This window comes from Vulpes lagopus, chromosome 18 (assembly GCF_018345385.1).
Source record: "Vulpes lagopus strain Blue_001 chromosome 18, ASM1834538v1, whole genome shotgun sequence".
Classification (NCBI taxonomy): Eukaryota; Metazoa; Chordata; class Mammalia; order Carnivora; family Canidae; genus Vulpes; species Vulpes lagopus.
Genome location: NC_054841.1, coordinates 17,701,028 through 17,720,605, shown reverse-complemented (window position 1 = coordinate 17,720,605; position 19,578 = coordinate 17,701,028). Strand labels below are relative to the sequence as shown.

Here is a 19,578-nt window from a genome sequence, read left to right as displayed (position 1 = left end):
TCAAGAATGGTGAAAATGGCCTGCATTCTGTATCACCATGTTTTATCCTTTTTTTTATCCTTTTATTGAAAAACTAGAGAATATTACTGAAGTAGAGAAGGTACACATACTTTATCTACTCTGACATCAGCCTAGGTCTAGGGTGAAGAGCAATGAACCTCTTCTCTGCAGCTTTTAATAAAATAAGTCTCTTATTTATTTATTTTTAAATTTATTTTTATTGATTGTATATTTTTTATTGGAGTTCAATTTGCCAACTTATTTATTTCTTGTTTTTCCTGCTAAAACACAAGCTTCATGAGAGAATGGACCTCTGTCTATTTTGTTCACTATTGTATCCCAAATATTTAGAACATTCCTTGGGAACAGTAAATACTCAGCGAGTATTTATTGAACAAATTTATAAATAATTATAAAGCTAAACCCGAATTTTAGAAGACGTAGCTTTGCTAAAGCTGAGAAGTCTCTTATTTTTTTTAATATTTATTTATTTGAGAGAAAGAGAGACAGAGAGAGAGATTAAAAAAGAAGAGAGAGAATGAGAATATGAGTGGGATGATGGGCAGAGGGAGAGGGAGAGAAAATCTCTAGCAGACTCCCCTCTGAGCACAGAGCCCAATGCAGGGCTTAATTCCATGACCCATGAGATCATGACCTGAGATTTCGCAATTTGAAATCAACTTAACTGACTGAGGCACCCAGGGGCCCCTGAGAAGTCAACCTGTACGTCAACTTGTTAAACCCACTCATTTGTATGAAAAAAAGAAAGGAAAGACTGAGCAAGGGTGATAGGCAAGAAAGAGCACATAGCATGTTGGTTTGACAGTGGCCTAGAGGCCCAAGAACCTTATGTCTACAACAGGGCACAGTCTTCAAGCAGGTCTGTGACTTATATACCTATTCTGTAGATTCCAGACATCCTGGGAGCTTTGATAATCAAAGTAATATCTAGCTAAAGTCTAGGAAAGGGGACGGACACATTGTGGAAAGACCTCATAAAGTAACACTTCCCAATTAACCTCTAATTAATCAGAAAATGTGTCAATTACAAGCTAAATACTCCAGTTAACTGATTAATATAATTTAAACAGATTGAATGCAAGGCTAGTCTCCTTAGCGATGTTTCCATGTGGGGTCTAAATGACTGAATGACATGCACCATTTTCTCTTTCACTATTAAGATGGATCATTTCCATGCCATAAAGTTTGGAAAATGCAAAAAGGCACAAAAATAATTTTAAAAATCAACCCAAATCCTATCACACAAGGATGGATACTTTCAAACAGGCTATCATTCTGGAAGGAAATGCACTGAAGGAGTCAGATATACTTGTATTTTTGTCCTCAAATGTTAGATCGTAGGTTCTTAGAATACTGTTTCTTAGTCTTTGACTATTTGTTCTCCTTTCTCATAAGTGACCTGTATCCCTGGATGCTGGTGGGACCTTAAAACAAATAAGGTCTAATGACAGCTGATGACTTATTAAACCATCATGACACGGAATATGCCTTTACTGACAGCACACTCCGTCCTGACAGTCACTCACCAGTCAGATCTACAGAGATGTGTATAAGCACATGCACGTATACCCTCTTCACACTTTAAGGGGCTGGGACCATTCAACAAAACCCCTGGGAAATAAGGTGTAGGGATCGGAGGTGCTGAGACCATCTCCTTCAATTATCATCCTAATTTCCTCCACGATTTGTAGATTGATCATATGAAAAATGCTCTTTTACTTAGACCATATTTGAAATTAAATGCAAGTTCTCTTGAGCTAGTAATCACTCACATCCATTGACATAATGTTTTTGTTCTCATAAATGTGTCCAACATGCCCCCTGCCACTGTGTTTTATATTCTCATAAAGTTTTAGGACCAGACAGGCCCTAAGCAATCACCTTACTCAAACCCTCCATTCAATTAATAAAGAATTTTAAAACCCAGGTAGCAAAATGATATGCTAATATCACACAGTTTATTGTATTGGAATCTGGTTGTCTGGAGCCCCAACCTAGCACCATTTCATGACCTCACACAGCTTGTGAAATACTGCTTTGTAAGCTCTTTCTCAGAATATAGTCTGAGAGATAAACTTAGTCTGCATTATCAAGAATTCCAAATGTGTAGAGTCTGAGTCAATGCGTTTGCACTGCACACAGTGTAACTGAACCAAGCATATTTGGGGCACATGCTGCATGTGAAAAAAAAAACCACAAAAAACTAGTACATATAACTCAGAGCCTGGCATACAGTAGATGCTAGAAAGATATTTTAGGAAGGAAGGAGGAGAGGGGGAGAGAGAGAGAGGAAAAGGAGAATCAGAGAAAGAAATGCTTGTTTTCAGAGCTGGCTGCAAGAGGAGGCTTGCAAAAAAAAAAAAAATTCCTCCTGGGGAGTGAGGTGCTCTTTAGTTCAGGAAAACACCTTAATGAGTTTTTCCTTCTATTTTATTTCACTCTTTGGAAAAGGTGGGCAAGGTCTGAAACAAAACGACAGAGAAAGCTGAGTTGTTCTGCACAACAGTGAGGGGAGTGTAGGAATTCTTTTCTCAGCTTCTGGAAAAAAGGAAAAAAAAAAAAGGAAAATTTTGAGGACACTACAAAGGACTTTTGGGAAGGAGTGGACAGACATGTGTCTGAAGACCAGAACCTCAGAAGGACTTCTATTTAGCCACTTCCTGTACTTAGCTGCAATTCTTATTCCCCAAGCCTTAGTAACAACCACTACTTGCAAGTCCTGTGCATTAGAGATGTTCTGGGGAAGGAGAAAAGGGATGAGTAGGGGAAAGAAGGTACAGAAGAGAGAAGACACCAGAAGTGATAATGACTTGGCAGGAGTGGGAGGTGTTGAGAACAAAGCAGAAGTAAGATAACGGGGCCAAAGGTGATTACGAGCAAGCAGGTCTCCCAGAAATCACTGGCTGGCTTTTTTTTTTTTTTTTAACAAGTGGATGGGGTTTGAGCCCTCTGTCTTCCTTTTACAGGAAGGTATGAATCCAAAGTGATTCAGTAGGTATGGGTGGGGACTAAGATGGTGCCTTTCCAACATGCTATCACTGGGGGTGACACTGATGCTGCTGCTGGTCTGGGGACCACAGTTTGCATCACAAGGATTTAGCACCCATAAAACCTCTGCACCACAGGCCAGTCTCTTACCTCATATTCCTCTTTGAACCCGTAGCCCTGGCCTCTCTTCATCTGGGTGATGTGCTGCAGCAGGTCAGCCACTCGGATGGCGGGCTGGAACTGGTCCCGGGGATAACTCATCTCCACAGGGTCACAAGCTCGGTAGGGGTGAGTCTGGATCGTGAGTGTGGGCTGGGACAGCTCCCCACGGCTGCCATCTGCTTCAAAGAGAAGAAGGCAAAACAATGCCTATGAGTTTTGTCCTCTGTCCTCCCTGCCTTCCCCAGGGCAGGGGGAACTAACTCAGGCCTCAAGTAATCAGGAAACTACAGGAAGAACTGATACATACTGCTTCCCTTGCATGGCCGTGGCGGTAGATTTAAAAATCGAAACAACAAACAAACCAATGAACACAATAACCCTTGGTTTGTTTCTATTCCAAGGATGCATCTCGGTGGAGCCAAGATAAAATTCCAGGTTGGCTGTCATCCTCTGCCTGTCATAGTCCTTGGTCCAGGCTTGACAGGGTACTCTTGGCCAATCATGGCCAAGCCCAGAATAAGTGAGAAGCCAGACAGCTGTTTAGGAACTAGGATGCCTGGAAATCTAATCATCTCTGGTGCCTGCTCCTGGTCCATTTGCCTATGTCCTTGGGAGGGACGGGAGCCAGTCTTGGACCCCAACAGAAAGCAGGGATCCTGACCCTCTCAGCTGCTCTCTCCTGCTGTGGGCTCTGCCTACTGTCTCGCTCCCCCACCTTGATCCTTGATCTCGTTCCTCGCTGAACCCACCTGGTGGTAAGGAAGTCCAAACCTCTTCCTTTAGTCCTGCCAGCTACTTCTCCCAGACCTGGGGTCCCATATCTCCTCTTCTTTACCAGATTTCTCCTTGATGGAAGATCTATGCTCTCCCTGATAATAATCTCTATACCCACGGAGTTGTTCTAACTGCCCTCTCTGGCGTGACCACCTGGAAACAGACACGTGCTGAGGTCAGATTTGAATTCCCCCATTCCCCTTGGACCAGAACCACCACATTCTTGCCCTACCGACTCCCTGGCAAGCGCAGGGTACTGGTCTTTTAGGGCCAGTTTGTCTTTTTCACAACCACCTAGGCTTGGTTTCACCAACCTCCTCCCAAGGACACGGCCTGTGTCCTAGGCCCTCCTGTTGTGGCATGCACTAGATGAGAACTGCTATTTTTGATGTCACTCACCCCAGTGCTTTCAGACAATGCAAGCTACCCAGGCAGACCCCATTAAGCCTTTAGCAGAGGGTGAGGCATATATTCCTTAAGGCTTTAGCATATATTCCTGACTTTCTGCAACCTATCTTTTCAAAAATTCATGTTTCCTTTAGCTTGTTTGTCGCTTGTGTCACAATAATCCCTCAGACGCTGATTCTATATGTAAAAGTGAAACTTTTTATGTGACAGCAAGAGCAAAACTGTTCTGAGCAGGGAAAGGATTGCCAACAGAAAGGTCTAGAGTGTATAGGTTTACGTACAGGGAACAAGGGCCTAGGTGAGATGTTAGCACAGCTTTCTTGACGGCACAGAAGAAAAATACTGCTTACTTCTGGGATTGTAGGTGTCAGGGAGCACATCTTCACTGGCACTGTTTAAATGCAGAGCTTTGCAAATGTGGGGCTGCTTTCCTCCTTCCCCACACGGTGGGGATCAGGAGTCAGATTTATTGAGAACTCACTCTCAATGTGCCAGGGACTGTGGTAGGCGCTGACAATGCACAGATTTCACCCTCAAGGCTTGATAGCCTAGTACGGCAGACAGACAAGAACCATCTGAAGCATGAGAACAGAAGCCAGAGAAGTCAAGCACATCTAGGGAAGAGCAAGGAGACTGGGATGGAGAGAAGGTGGTGAGTGGAAACGTGATGGGGCAAAGTTGTAAGAGATGATAGGTGGTAGGTCAAGAAGGCTGTCAATATGTGAGAATCTCCAAGCCAGTGGGAAGCTATTGAAGGGTTTTCATTCCTCTCTTTAATGACACACTATTTTTTTGGCAGGTGTCCCAGCTGTTACAGATATAAGGCCCCCTTCCAATGAATATCACTCCTGTGACAGTGTGGTGGGGTTGGGGATGGAGAAGGAGCACTTGAGTTTGCCTCTCTAGATGCTGCACTTCATAATCCCTAGGAGAGCATGAGCTGCAGTCAGTGCCCGAGCCTTGGGAGTGTCTCCCACTTAAACTACCAGTACACATGGGGACAGATGTCTTCAGAGACCTGGGGTCTCCCAAAGGCCCTGGGGTGTGGACTGCCTGAGAGGCCGGCTCCCTGGTAGAGACAGGCTTCTTGGGAATGGGCACCTGGCAAATTTTGTGAGATGCCAAGTGTTACCCAAACCAATATGGATATTTTCCCTAAACACATTGCTAGACAGACTGTAAACTTGGTGTCAGCAAAACCAACACTGGAATGGAAAACAAATGCATTTGAAATTTAACAACTTGTATTGCTGTAACATTTGTAATAATGTCAATGCCGGTGCTAATGATGCTATGAAGACTCAGAACCAAGGGGCTTTCAACGTTTATTAATTCAACTAGTTGGACTCCCTTTTCCAATGTATCTTACCTCACCTATTCCCTTATTAACCTCTGATAATGCAGAAGTGATGCCTTTTATCACACCCCATTTCACCAGACGCACTATACTTAATTTCCCATCATTAGGTTTAATGAAAACCCAATTTCACAACTCACTTCTCTCAGGAACCTACAAGTAATGCTACGTTTTTATCAGCCCCAATTAAAAAACGTTATGATGTTCCTATTCGAGAGGGAGCCTTAAAACTAATGTGCGATTCGGCAGCTAATTCAACAAGGGTGCTAGAATTCACATGCTGCTCATAAAATGTAACTCAAACCAGCTGGCCCAGGGAGAGAGCACTGCTCATTTTTCTCCTCACCAGACCCTTAATTTTCATGCCATTCCAACTTCTCATGTATGGGTCTTGCATGTTTATCTATCACATAATCATATTTTGGATTTCTTCTACATTTTTATTTTTTAAAAGATTTTATTTATTTATTCATGAGAGAGACAGAGAGAGAGAGAGAGAGAGAGAGAGGCAGAGACACAGAGAAGCAGGCTCCATGCAGGGAGCCCGACATGGGACTGGATCCCTGGTCTCCAGGATCACGCTCTGGGCTGAAGGTGGCGCTAAACTGCTGAGCCACCCAGGCTGCCCCATTTTTCTTTTTTAAAAAGATTTTATTTATTTATTCATGAGAGACACACAGAAAGAGGCAGAGACATATGCAGAGAGAGAAGCAGGCTCCCTGTGGAGAGCCTGACATGGGACCTGGTCCCAGGATCCTGGGATCACAACTCTAGCCAAAGTCAGACACTCAACCACTGAGCCACCCAAGTGCCCCCTCTTCTACGCTTTTTCTATAGCTGTTGTCTAAAGCCTATGAATTACCCTGCAATTTTTGTGGCTTCCTGTGAAGGGCTTGTGGCTGATGTGTGAGATCTCGGGTCACCACTGTCCCTCTACTTGTTCTCCTTCCTTCTGGCCTTGACCTTTCTAATTTTTTTTTTATTTTTATTTTATTTTTATTTTATTTTTTTTTAAATTTTATTTATTTATGATAGGCACACAGTGAGAGAGAGAGAAGCAGAGACACAGGCAGAGGGAGAAGCAGGCTCCATGCACCAGGAGCCCGACGTGGGACTCGATCCCGGGTCCCAGGATCGCGCCCCGGGCCAAAGGCAGGCGCCAAACCGCTGCGCCACCCAGGGATCCCTCTAATTTTTTTTTTTAAATCCTCCTGCTACCAGCTATTATAGATCTCCCTGTAGCTCCAACCACATATTTCCTCTTTTTAAAAAAGATTTTTAATTTATTTATTCATGAGAGACACACAGAGAGAGGCAGAGACATAGGCAGAGGGGAGAAGCAGGCTCCCTATGGGGAGCCCGATGTGGGACTTGATTCCAGGACCCCAGGATCACACCCTGAGCTGAAAGCAGACGCTCAACTGCTGAGCCGCCCAGGGGTCCCTCCAGCCACGTATTTCTAATTACTTGCTAGGAATTGCCACTCCAACTGGTTAACAAATATTTACTGAGTACCGATGTTGTGCAAAGCACAGTGTTAGATACTATATACATACAGGAGGGTGGGGGAAAGTGTGTTCAGAGGGAGATAAGCATGCCACAGCTGTTGCAGGAGAGAAGTGATAAGATGTGCATAAACAAATCTAACAAAGGTGGGAAGGGACAGGTGCCCAGGAGATGGGAGGGTGATATGTTGTGGAGCTGGGCACCCCAGAAATGTTTCTCAAGCTTTAGGCACTCGCACCCCACCTCTGTGATTTTTGCCATAACTATGTACAACCTGTATCAGCTCTAATAGAACTTCCCATAATGATGGAAATGGTCCATATCTGTGCCGTGCAATATGGTAGCCACTAACCACAGGTGGCTCCTGAGCATGTGAAATGTGGCTAATGTGACCACATTGTGAACTGAATTTTAAGTTCTGTTTAATTTTAATTAATTTCAGCTTAAATATCCGCATGTGGCTTATGGCTACTGTATTAGGCAGCATAGATTTAGGGAAAGAAGAAGGGAAAGAGAGAGCACTCGAGTCACATAATAGGGCCGATAGGTCCACGGAAATGTAATGCAAGCCACATAAGTAATTTAAAAATCTCTTATAGCAACATTAAATAAGATAAAAGGAATGTGAGATTAATTTCAATAATATAATTTATTTGACCTAATACAGAAAATAGTATTACAACATAAGCAACATTAAAAAAGGTAAAAGGATTAAATTAATTTCAGTAATACATTTTATTTGACCTAATACACAAATTGCTATTTCAACATAGTCAGTATAAAGTTATTAATGATATATTTTACACTTTTTATTCATACTAACTCTTTGAAATGCAATGTGCATTTTGCGCTTACTTCAGTGTAGTCTTATTTTAATTCAGACTAGCCATATTTCCAGTGTTCAATACCAACAGGTGATTGGTGGACAGTGCAGGTGGACATAGACTTATCCAGAGCCAAGTCAAGTTCTAAAGAGAACTGACTTAGAGCTAGAGTGAACTTCAAATACACTGATCTAGTATAAGGCCACTTTAGCACAGCACTGCCCAAAAGGACATTTTGCAATGATGGAAGTGTTTTATGTTTGAACTATTCAAAATGGTAGCCGCTAGCCACTCACGGCTAATGAGCAACTGAAATGTGGCTTGTCTACTAAGGAAATGAGTTCTTACTTTACCTTACTTTTAAGTTTAAATTGCTATGTGTGGTCAGTAGCAACTGTACTGAATAGTGCACATTTACGTAATTATGCCTTAAATTTTAAAAAAATCAACCTTCCACATTTTTAAACTATTTCATTTTGAATGATAATAAAGCCTAAAACCACAGGTGCAATATGCCAGTTTTCTTTTCATGCTCACTAAAATGTTTACCTGACTATTTCAGAAATGGCCTGATCATATCCCATGAGAGGAGCACGATCCACACCCCGAAAAATGCTATGAGTCTGGGCCCCAAAATCAGACAGCATTTGTATTTTTAATCAACCAGTTATGGGCTATGTGATCTTGGCCAAGTGACTACAATTTCTGAGCTCAGTGTCTTCATCTGTAACACAGGGAAGGCAGGGGTGAGGATTTGAGGAGAGACCACCAGCAAGTTTGCAGACAATGCCTGGCTTCTGTTAAGCACCGAGGAAGCATTAGCCACTCTGAAGTTGTATAAGCTGTGCTGCTCGGCACAAGAGAATCACAGACCAGTGGTGGCATCTGGGTAGTCTTCTAGGGCTTCTCTCTTCTTTCCTTCACGACACGCTCCATGGCCATTGAAATATTTTACTCCATGCCTGCTGCTACTGCCCTAGTTTGAGTCCCCATGACATGACTATTCCTTTAGGTTCCTCATGGGTCTTTCTGCCTTCACAGTTCTTTTTACACAGCTTGATCAAGTCATTCATCTTAACAGAAGCCTCCACAGAGTCCACAAAGAACTTCTTCACTAGCCAACCAAATTCCTATAGTTTCTATTTCTTATTTCATCTTTCATAATTCCTCTCAATCTACATGCCCATTATGGCAGGAGAGCATGAAGAGTGGAGGGGAAAATACTTGGAGACTGCTTGCTGAGAGGGAAGAGTCTGAGTGTGGAAAGTTTGAGGTGGGGACGAGGCTGGCTCACCCACTCAGCATGGAGACGTGATTAGCACAAGCACAGTGGGAGCTGTGGCAACAGCAGGTGTCAGAGTCAAAACACAGAATTTGAAGATAAAATCTGGCTTGAAATATGAATCCCACAACTTTCTAGTATGGGACATCAGATAATGTTACTAGGATCTTTATTTGTTATTGGCATTCGAGATGGCGATGACCATCATCGACGTCTAAGAAGGTCATTGCAACCATGAAATGGGATCCATTGGAAGAAGCTCAAGGTGGCACCTGACTGGCTCATCCAATGCCATTCAATCAAAAATGCCTCATCAATGCCATTCCTACCAAATATCAATAAAGCCTCAAGAAAACAGACTTATAATAGCATTGAAATCTAAGCCTGTGAACTCAGCTAGCATCAGAATTGGCGAGGAATATCCATTAATCGTGTCAGCATCACACTGCCTATGTGCATAAAGATGAAGAGTTCATGTTGTCAAAATTTCTTAAAAATCTCTGAAATTGTATAAAATCAACTTTCACTTGATTCAACATAGGGTAATTTTCCCTCTAGAATTGAAAGAGATTGCAATTTTTTGGTGAAGCCTCAGATGAGGTAGTTGGCTTGAGTTCAGGAGCCATGTTGTAGGAAAAGTTTATTCTGTATTTCCAAATTCTGGACTTCCACTAGGAGAAGTATACAGATGTGTGACCCCTGAGACACAGTAGATCCACACCCCATCTCATATCCACTCAGGATGTGCTCTCACTCAATGGAATAGTAGATGAATTAACATTCTCTTCAAATGTGAACCTCACAGTCAGTACCCTTCCAGGCCTGGCATCTGGCAACCACTGCTCTGCTTTCTGTTGCAACAGTTGCTTTTTCTGGAATGTCATGTATATGCAATTATACAGTATGCAGTGTTTTGTGACTGTGTTTTTTCACTTAGCAGGATGCTTTTGAGGTTCTTCTATGTTGTTAAATGTAGCACTCATCTCTTCCAATTGCTGCACATCCTTACCAACGCTTGTTTGGTAAGGTTTTGTTAATTTTAGGTAAGTTTTACCAATTTTAGGCATTCTAGTGGTTGTATGGTAGGATCTCATTGTCATTTAAATTTGTATATTTTTAAGTACCTATTTGACATTGGTTTTCCTTCTTTGGGTGAGGTGTCTGTTCAAATCTTCTGCCCATTTTTAAAAATTGGGTTATCTTATTGAGTTGTAATCTGGATACAAGCCCTTTATCATATACATGTTTTGGAAATCCTTACTCCCAGTCTGAGCCTTGCCTTTTTACTTACTTAATAGTGTCTTTTGACAAGCAAAAGTTTTAATTTTGATCAGGTCAAATTTATCAATTATCTTCTTTTATGGTTTGTTATTATTGTTTTCATCTTGTCCAAGAAATTTTTGCCTAACTCAAGGCCACAAATATTTTCTTCTATGTTTTCTTTTACCTTCTCTTTCTTAACCCTGACCAAATGCACAGGGTCGAACTTGCAAAACTAATAGGTAGTACAATGCTGCCCCCACTGTGCCACATTTTACAGAGCTGAAATGGACATCGTATAATTGGCAACTGACACTGATAAGCTTTGTTACTTGAAGTAAAACACTTGCCTGAAGGATAGAAAAGAAATGCTTTATTTATCTTTTTCTAATTTCCTTTTCTGGGCTCTTGAGAGTCAAAGACTTAGCAACCAAATAAGGGGGCGGTGCTGGCATCTCTGAGCCCTTTCTCCCCCTCAATTGTTTCCACTGGGGTCTCTGACATGGCAAAAACAAAAGAAGGTGGATAAAGACCTTTATGCCCCAGAAAGCAGATTCACTCTTAGGAAAAATGTTGGGATAGGAGCAGTCATGGGGAAGGTGACTTCTGGATTCACTTGCTCCTTCTCACAAAGAGATCAATCCTCCCCTTTGTGGGGAGAACATGAATTCCTTCCTCCACAGCACTCACATCTGATGGAGGGATGGTGTCAGACACTCTGTAGAGGGATGGGGGCTCTGAATATCCATTACTCCTCCTGCACAAGCCACAAGAAAAGGGTTCCCAGCAGCAGGGCAGGGAGGGCAATGAGAATCAGTCTGCTCTGTTTACAGAAAACATCAGTCCTGGAGAGATCCCTCCTCCTTTTTTTTAGAGGTAAATAAATAGAAACAAAACCACACGGTCTTAGAAGAACCTGCCATATTAAAAATAAGAGGAATAGCATTCTGAAGGCTAAGAAAAATATAATATTCAGGAGAAAAAAAGCAGCTAGTGTTGACTATTTACCTAAGCACCATCCCTTACATTCTTCCTTTCTGGCAGAGTCCTTACATTAGTTTAGGTGTCTACACATTTTCCACATGATTCAGGTGGATGACCCTAATCCTAGATTTAGGCGCAAATCCTGATTTCCTTAAGCCAATCAGGTGCTCTTATCCTCTGTCAATTTTTCAAAACTTTTTAATGAGACAGGAGAGGATTTCTATTAAGGGGCTTCTAGGAAATGTTTCCTTACTTCTAAGAAAGCTATTCCAGCATCACCCCTCTTCCACTGGACATTGCACCATTTGTAGGTTTGATGCTTGGAACTGCTAAAGCAATTCTGTATCCATGAGGACAGCCAAGCTGTAGGTAATGCCACCATGACATGGGAAAGAGAGGAGCTTAACAGGACTTTTTGGGTGTCTTATCCAACCCTGGAGCCTGCTCTAACTCTTGACTTCTAGTTCTGCGAGGTAACACATGAATTTATTGTTTAATCCAATTTGGTTTTTTTTTTCCCATCACTGGCATCTCAACCTACACAGCAGAAAACGGAAGTGCATTTTGGATTGTATACATTTTTGTTGGAAACAAAAATCAAGAACACAGAGAAGAATAAAGGAAAAAAGATTAATGAGAACAGATTTGTCAAAATGTGGGTTGAGAAGCAACTAGAAAAAATTTGCTAGGTGAGGCAAGGGAGGATTATAAGCAGACCAAAAGGCAATAAGCATTATTAAAGTGGACACCAGAGTCTGTAATCTGAGAATAAGTAACAGGCAGAGACCTTAAAGGTGAGCCTGCAGGAAACTAAGAACCAGGAGACCTCCGTGTCCTGCATACCTGTCTGCTCACGTGTCCAGGCATCATTTTCAGAGAACAGAAAACAGACTCAGAAAAGACAGTTAACGGGCATTACTATAGAAGAGAACAGCATAAGTGACACAGAAGCAATAACAAGGGATATTTGTAAAAACAGCTCTTTGGCAGAATAAAAACCTCAATCCTCAAATGTAAAAAGTTCTCTGTGTACAACTTACAAATAGAACAAATCTCCTGATGCTTCTACTGTGGGTGAAGAAGCACTTAGATAAAAATCTAGGCTGGAAAAAAACTAGTTATCTATAAAGGAAAAGAGACAATGCTAACTCTATTTTCTGTTGCCCAAATTTAAATGCCAGAAGAACATTTTTGAGGGAAAAAGGCTGTGACCCCCAAATCATACACAGGTAGCAGTTATTTTTTTATTTGTGAGGCTCCAGAAAGACATTCCCCACTACACAAAGATTCAGAAGTTGTACCTGCCTTCTTTTCCAGAGACTTGGGGAGATGGATGAATAAGGGGGGAAAAATAAAAAGTAAAAACCTTGAGAGACTGGAGGAAATAACATTATAATTGATTTGTTCAATACCAAAGTCAGCTAAACCTAGATAGGAGTAGAGAAATCAAAACAAATATGAATAAAAATAATGAACTATAAAAAAGAATTCTTAAAGAGAACATATGTAAAAAAGCCTAATATTAAAAATTCTTGGCTTAGGTCTAAGATTTTACCAACAAAAAGGAGTGGATGACTGATAATTCACCAAAAATAAAAAGCATAACAACTCCTTTGTCTTTCACACATAGATAGTCGACATAAAATTTTAGTCTTGATCTTAGTTCAAGGATCTAATTTCAAGCATGGATGTGCATATCTAAGTGTGTGTGTGGATTTGTGTGCTTGTGTGTGTAAACTGAAGGTATCAATTAGCAGAATAAAAACAAGAGTGGACAGCTTTCAAATAGAGTCAAAAACAAAACAAACCCTTGTCTTCTACCACACGTGGGTCTGGAGATCCAAAGTGAGGCTACTTGTGTGATAATCCAACTGCAAACATAGAAACCAACATACAAAACCACCTGTCCTGACAAGCAAGTGAGAAACCACCCTATGGAGATATTTTCATAATCCAAGACACATGGATTCCCCCAGAACCAAACCGCTTCCACTAACGATGATCTCATAGTGGGAAAATAAAACATAAAGAAAGACAAGCCACAGGAGGAAGCTCGTCCCTGTGAGGGAGAGGTGGCAGACGTGGTACAGAGAAATGTGCCTCCCAAGAACTGAAAATAGTACAATCCAAGAGGCCATAAAATAAATATATTTAAATTGATTAAAGAGAAAATAGGAGGACTCTGAACCACAGCAATGATGTAGCACATCATGGAAGAAGGATGAGCGGATTTGAAAAGTATGAACTTAACTTCGAGAGATGAAAAATATAGTCACTGAAAGTAGAAAATAAGTAAATAAATATATGAACAGATGTTAATGGAACACAATGGAACATACAGAGAGGCTGAAGAAAAGCAAAAGCTGGCTCTTTCCTTCAAAAACGTCAATAAATTAGACAAACTTCTGCAAAAAATGATTAAGAAAATAAAGATACAAATAAGCCACTTTGCAGTTGCTAGAAATTGGTAGAATACTTTTTTGCCTGCTGGATTGACGAGTGAGTAAATGCCTGGGAAAACGATAAAGCTCATCTGAAGATGCTGATGGATGTGACCAGGGCCAGAAGTTACACATCAGCCCATCACCAGAGCACCAGCCTTTTTTTTTTTTTTAAAAAAAAACAAGAGGTTTTATCTTAAGATAATTGTATATTCACATGCAGTAATGAGAAATAATGTAGAGAGGTCCCTTATACCTTTCACGTGGTTTTCCCTAGTGTTAACATTTTGTAGAACCACAGAACCACATCACAATCAGGCAACTGACACGGATGCAGTCCACTGACCTATTCGGATTCCACCAGTTTTCCATGTACTTGTGCACATGCACAAGTTTAATCAGTTTTATCACATACATAGATTCCTGTAATTACTACCACTGCCGAAATGCACAAGCAGTTTCAGCAAAAGGATCCTTCATGTAAGGAAACACTAGCCTCTCTTTTCTCTAGGCTGAGGGTTGGTTACTGGACCCTGGGTGACTTTCCCCATAATGAAAAGAAGTATCTCTCAATGAAACTCTGAAGTCTCCACGAGCCCTACAAACTAGGGCCCCATCTTTCCTGATGCTCCAATAACCCACAGGGCTACCCCAGTGGCTGTGCATGTTGTGCACTGCTCAAAGTTAGAGTGTGCTATTCATGCAATAGCCTTGCTCTTGTGCCCCACACCCTGTTAATTAAAAGTCATCAATCTTTTCCTGTTTCTGTGACTAGTGGTTGGGTTCATTGTGTTCATTTTTTGTAAATCATACAGTGGAAAGGGTCACCTGTGTGGTCTATAGAGAAAGGAATAAACGAATTCTTATCTCTGGGCTTAGTGTCCACATGGGCCAGAGTTAGGAAGGGAGATCTCTGTTCAGAGTTTCTTCTGTGGGTCAGAAGATTGGATCTGTGATGAATTTTGTGCACGTACGTGTGTGTGTGTGTGTTTGTGTGTGTGTGTGTAGGTCCATGTGCATGCATGTGCATGCATGTGCATGGCCTGGCCTCTACTCCAATCAGAGCGAAATGGCTTTATATTTCTGTTTCATGAGATAAACTTCTAGGTATGTCTATTTTTGAAGAAAGGATTTCATAATTTAAAAAAACTGAAAACCATTTTTTTTTGGTTACAGTTTCAAGAAAATTAGTGGGGAAACAAGACAGCAAAGGTGCTGATAGCAGCATCCCACCGTATAGGTTTTTTAAACTGAATTTGATAGAAACAAAAATGCAGATCACTGGGTATGTGAGAAGCAACATGTCTGCAGCAACAACAGGATGTTTTTGGGTCTTGACTATTTAGTGGCCAAACTAGGAAGTGAGAACGAAATCTGAAAGTCCTAGAAACATACTGTTGAAGCACAGAGAAAAAGGAATAGAATCCTGGACTTTCAAAATATTTTAGCTTTTGGGAACCCAAGTCCTTTCCTGCAACATCTATGTCTAGTGTTTAATTATTCTATATTCTTCAGTTATTGGTACTTTCAGAAACACTGATGTTTTAAAGTAATGGATTACCTAAACTTTGACTAGTAGAAAAATACCCCATAAACAGACAATGTGATAGGTATCTAAACAATTTTATAAACTGATGATAAAGTGTGGCAGAAAAACTGGCTGGGAAGGAATGGATTTCTGAGGAGTGTACTACTTATCAGACAAGAATGGCATGTATAAAAGCAAAAAGAAAATGAGGTCACTTAATTTTAGATCAATATTATTGTGAAGTTCTTTAATATTATCAGTAAGAAGTTCCGTACACAGCTCTGCATGTTAATGTACATAGTATATTCAAAAGAACTTCCAAAAACATGTTTGATCAGTTACTTGAAGTAGAAATAATAAAGAAAAGTGAACTGCATAGTTTTGATATTCTTGCCAACATGAAAAGGAATGACATTGGGATGGCTTTGGAAAGGAGTTTGAAAGAGGGAAAGACAGATTGTATGAGGAAGGATGTGAGTTATACATAGAAGGACTGAACTGCAAGCACAAGAACTTTCAGGTGGCCTCTGTATGTCATTTCTGTGTTTGGCAGAGAGACAACAAGCATAAATAAAAATAAATAAAACTGGGTATTGGTAGACCCATGTTGGATCACCTGCCCTCACCCCCAAACTATCACTTAAAGGAAAATCTGGGCTACAGATGATGAACTTATCCTCAAAGTACACATGAGTTGGTTGGGATTGCTAGCAACTGGGGCGGTCTTCTACTTTGAAAGTTCTGGAGTGGTTGAGGAATCTTATATATGAGGGAAGAATGATTCCAAATAGAAAGGCCAAGGCACTGCCATCAGTTCCTGAAGACAGCAAAGTGGTGAAAAGTATATATACTTTGACATACATACACCTGAATGGGACTCCTGACACCACCACTTACTGGCTGTGTGACTTTGGGCAAGTTACTTAACTTCTCTGAACCACAGTTTCTGTTAAAGCTTTCTGGCCGGTATCACTGAAAAGTGAAGATAGAAAGGGGGAAAACTAAACACTGTGATTTATAATTGTTAGAAATGCAACATATCTGAGGTCAACACAACAGAAGAAGGGATGGACATGGCCAGGGCCCTCATATATGCTACCCTTCTCTTTCTTCATAACATCTCAAACAGTGTCTTCTCATCTCCCTGAATCCCTTCTTGTTTCTCCATGTTCTGTCCTCTACAATGAGGCATGATCATTTTTCAGAAGTCTAAAGCTGAACATGTACCTCTCTGCTGAAGCCATATACTGGCTGCCCACTCTCCTTCAGCGACATTCCTGATCAGTAATATGGCTTCAAGGCTCTGACTGGTCTAGTTTCTGCCTCTCTCACCTGCCTCACTTAGTGTCTCTCTGCCCTGTGTTTACTAGGTTGCAGCCATGCAAGTTCTTGTCTACCTGAGAATTAGTACATGATGTGTTATACTCCTAGAATATTAATCTTCTTGAACCTTTCAAGGTCAAGTGGACTCCTATTCATCCTTTAGAACTCAGCTCAAAAGCCACTTCCTCTTATAGAATAGACAAACTGATACGGGAGGAAAAAATATCAGGATTGTGGTCACCTATTGGGTGGAGTGGGGGCAGGGTTTGACTGAGAATGAGCATGAGAGGTCTTCCTGGCCTCCCTTTATACTATTAGGGCTTGGGTTGCACAAGTGTATGCAATTGTTGAACTCATGGAATAGAAAGCTTAGGATATATGTATTTCTTTATATGTAAATTTTGCCTCAAAAGAAAAAAAATAGATCTCTGAGCCTGCATTATTGATATGCACGGTGCAGTATTTGGGGAATGGGAAATGTATGAATGTCTGAAATTTCCTTTGCAATGCATAAACATTCAAGACAGATTGAGGGATGGATCGATGGGAAATAGGTGATAAAGTACGTGTGGTAAAATGTTAATAGTAAAATTTAGATGGTGAGTAGCAAATGGGTGTTTACTAAAAAACAAGTCTGTTAACTTTTATGAATGCTTGAGGATATCAAGGAAAACATTCCTGTCTGCTCCCCTCCCCATCTGAGAGTAACATGTTAGATCCTAACAATATCACCTTCATGAATCACAGTGTATCTTCCTGGACACAGCTGTCATCTCCATCAATTACAAGAGTGGTTGAATAATTAATAGTGAAATTATTTAATATCTAATATCCCTTATCTAGACTGTAAGCTCCACAAAGGCAGGTGCCACATCTCTGTCGTTTACCTCTGCATCTCGAAGATCTAGTGGTTGCTCAGTAAATACTTTTTTGGTAAGTACACCAACCTCTCTAAAATACATTCTCCATCTTGCTGATAGATATAATGTCTGTTTTCAAGCTTCATCTCTCATGTCTTTTTATTACTATGGTGAGGCTAGCAAGACAGTCATTTCCTGCCTCAGTTCCATCAGCCTTGATGGGGTTAGGGAGCAAGAAGCCACGTGTATTCCAAATGCATCTGTTCCCCAGACAGGATTCTGGTGGTTTTCGTTATACTCAGATCCAACATGCTTCTCTCATATTGAAGGTAGTCAACTTCTCTATAACTTCAGCTTGGGCTGGACATGACCTGGAGTTTCTCATTGTCACTAGGGCTGTGCTCATACTAAAAAAGATCAGCCCAGCATTTTGTGTTGTGTATGCATCACTACAACCAAGACCCCCATCCTCAAAGGAAGATGTGTGATGGGAGGAAAAAACCTCAAGTATGCCCGACACCGAAAACATGGCTTATTTTTTCTCTCTCATTCATCAAAATCATAATAAGACAAAGGTATGCAAAAGAGTTGCAGTGTAATACTTAGCTAAACTAGAAAAACTCAATTTTGACAGGTTTTACAATCTTCAGGCTGACAGGTGACTTTGTCTTTCATTGATGTGTAAGAAAGAGAAAATGAAATGACTAAACTTGTCTGGGAGAGGAAATTTAAATGTGCAACAGCTGTTTGAAATGAGTTTACCATTGTACTGGGTAGATAGCAGTCTGCTTTCTCCATTTCAAACTATGCCTTGGATATGTAAGCAGTTTGTGGATATCATAAACCACTAAGACAACAGAGCATTAACATAATGAGAATAGCAGTTCTGGAGTTATAAGACCTGAGTTTTCATCCTGGTTTTGCCATCAAATTGTCTTGCACAATTATTTTCCCTTTGTGGATCTTTTAAAAAAAGAATTAATTAATTAATTAATTAATTAATTAATTAATTAATTAATTAATTTTTAGAGAGAGTGAGTGAGTGCATGCGGGGGAAGGGGCAGAGGGGGAAGGACAGTGAGAGAGAGAGAGAGAGAGAGAGAGAGAGAGAGAGAGTCTCAGGTAGACTCTGTGCTGAGTGCAGAACTGACACGGGCTCAATCCCATGATCCTGAGATCATGACCCTAGCTGAAACCAGGAGTTGTACACTTAACCAAATGAGCCACCCAGGTACCCCATCTTTGTGGATTTTATCTTTAAAATTAGCGAGTTGGATTAGCTCATTGCTTCTCAAACTTTAAGGTATATGATCTAGAGATAGTTTAAAATGCAGATTCTGAATCAGAGGGCCTGGAACATGGCCTGAGAGTCTGCACTTGTAAAGGAGTTCCCAGGTTATACTGATACTGCTGGTCCATGGATCTGTACTATGAATAGCAATGATCTCTCTAAGGGAATTTTCAGTTAAATACAATTTATGTATTACTAGTCTTAGAGTTGCTCATAAGAAAAGCAGAGGTGGCTGGATGGCTCAGTCAGTTGGGCAACCAACTCTTGATTTCAGCTCAGGTCATAATCTTAGGATTCTTGGGATTGAGTCCCATGTTGGGCTCTGCATTCACTACGGAGTCTGCTTGAGATTCTCTCTCCACCTCACCCCCCTCCCCCGCTAACACGTGCATGTATTCTTTCTCTCAAAAAAAAAAATCTTAAAGAAAACAAGAAAAGCAAACAGTGTTCATCTTGCTCTCAGTGAATGAATGAGGTACTATAGTTTAGTACTGTTCAAAACCAACCAAACAAAAAATTTCAAGCAACCAGAGCTGATGGCCTTTCCTCTGGAACAGATACCTAACAGT

The 19,578-nt window shown here is 40.9% G+C and overlaps 1 protein-coding gene across 9 annotated transcripts in view; it reads right to left on the bottom strand.

The window, feature by feature from the left end:
- Positions 1-19,578, bottom strand: part of PTPRT (protein tyrosine phosphatase receptor type T) — a 1,030,023-nt gene that overhangs the window by 94,308 nt on the left and 916,137 nt on the right. For 7 of the 9 annotated variants that reach the window (XM_041733397.1, XM_041733399.1, XM_041733398.1 and 4 more), the window contains one exon: positions 3,160-3,350. In XM_041733397.1, the coding sequence (XP_041589331.1) occupies positions 3,160-3,350 (191 nt within the window). The remainder of the gene's footprint in view (positions 1-3,159; positions 3,351-19,578) is intronic. The other 2 variants (XM_041733400.1, XM_041733403.1) reach the window with 1 other exon arrangement.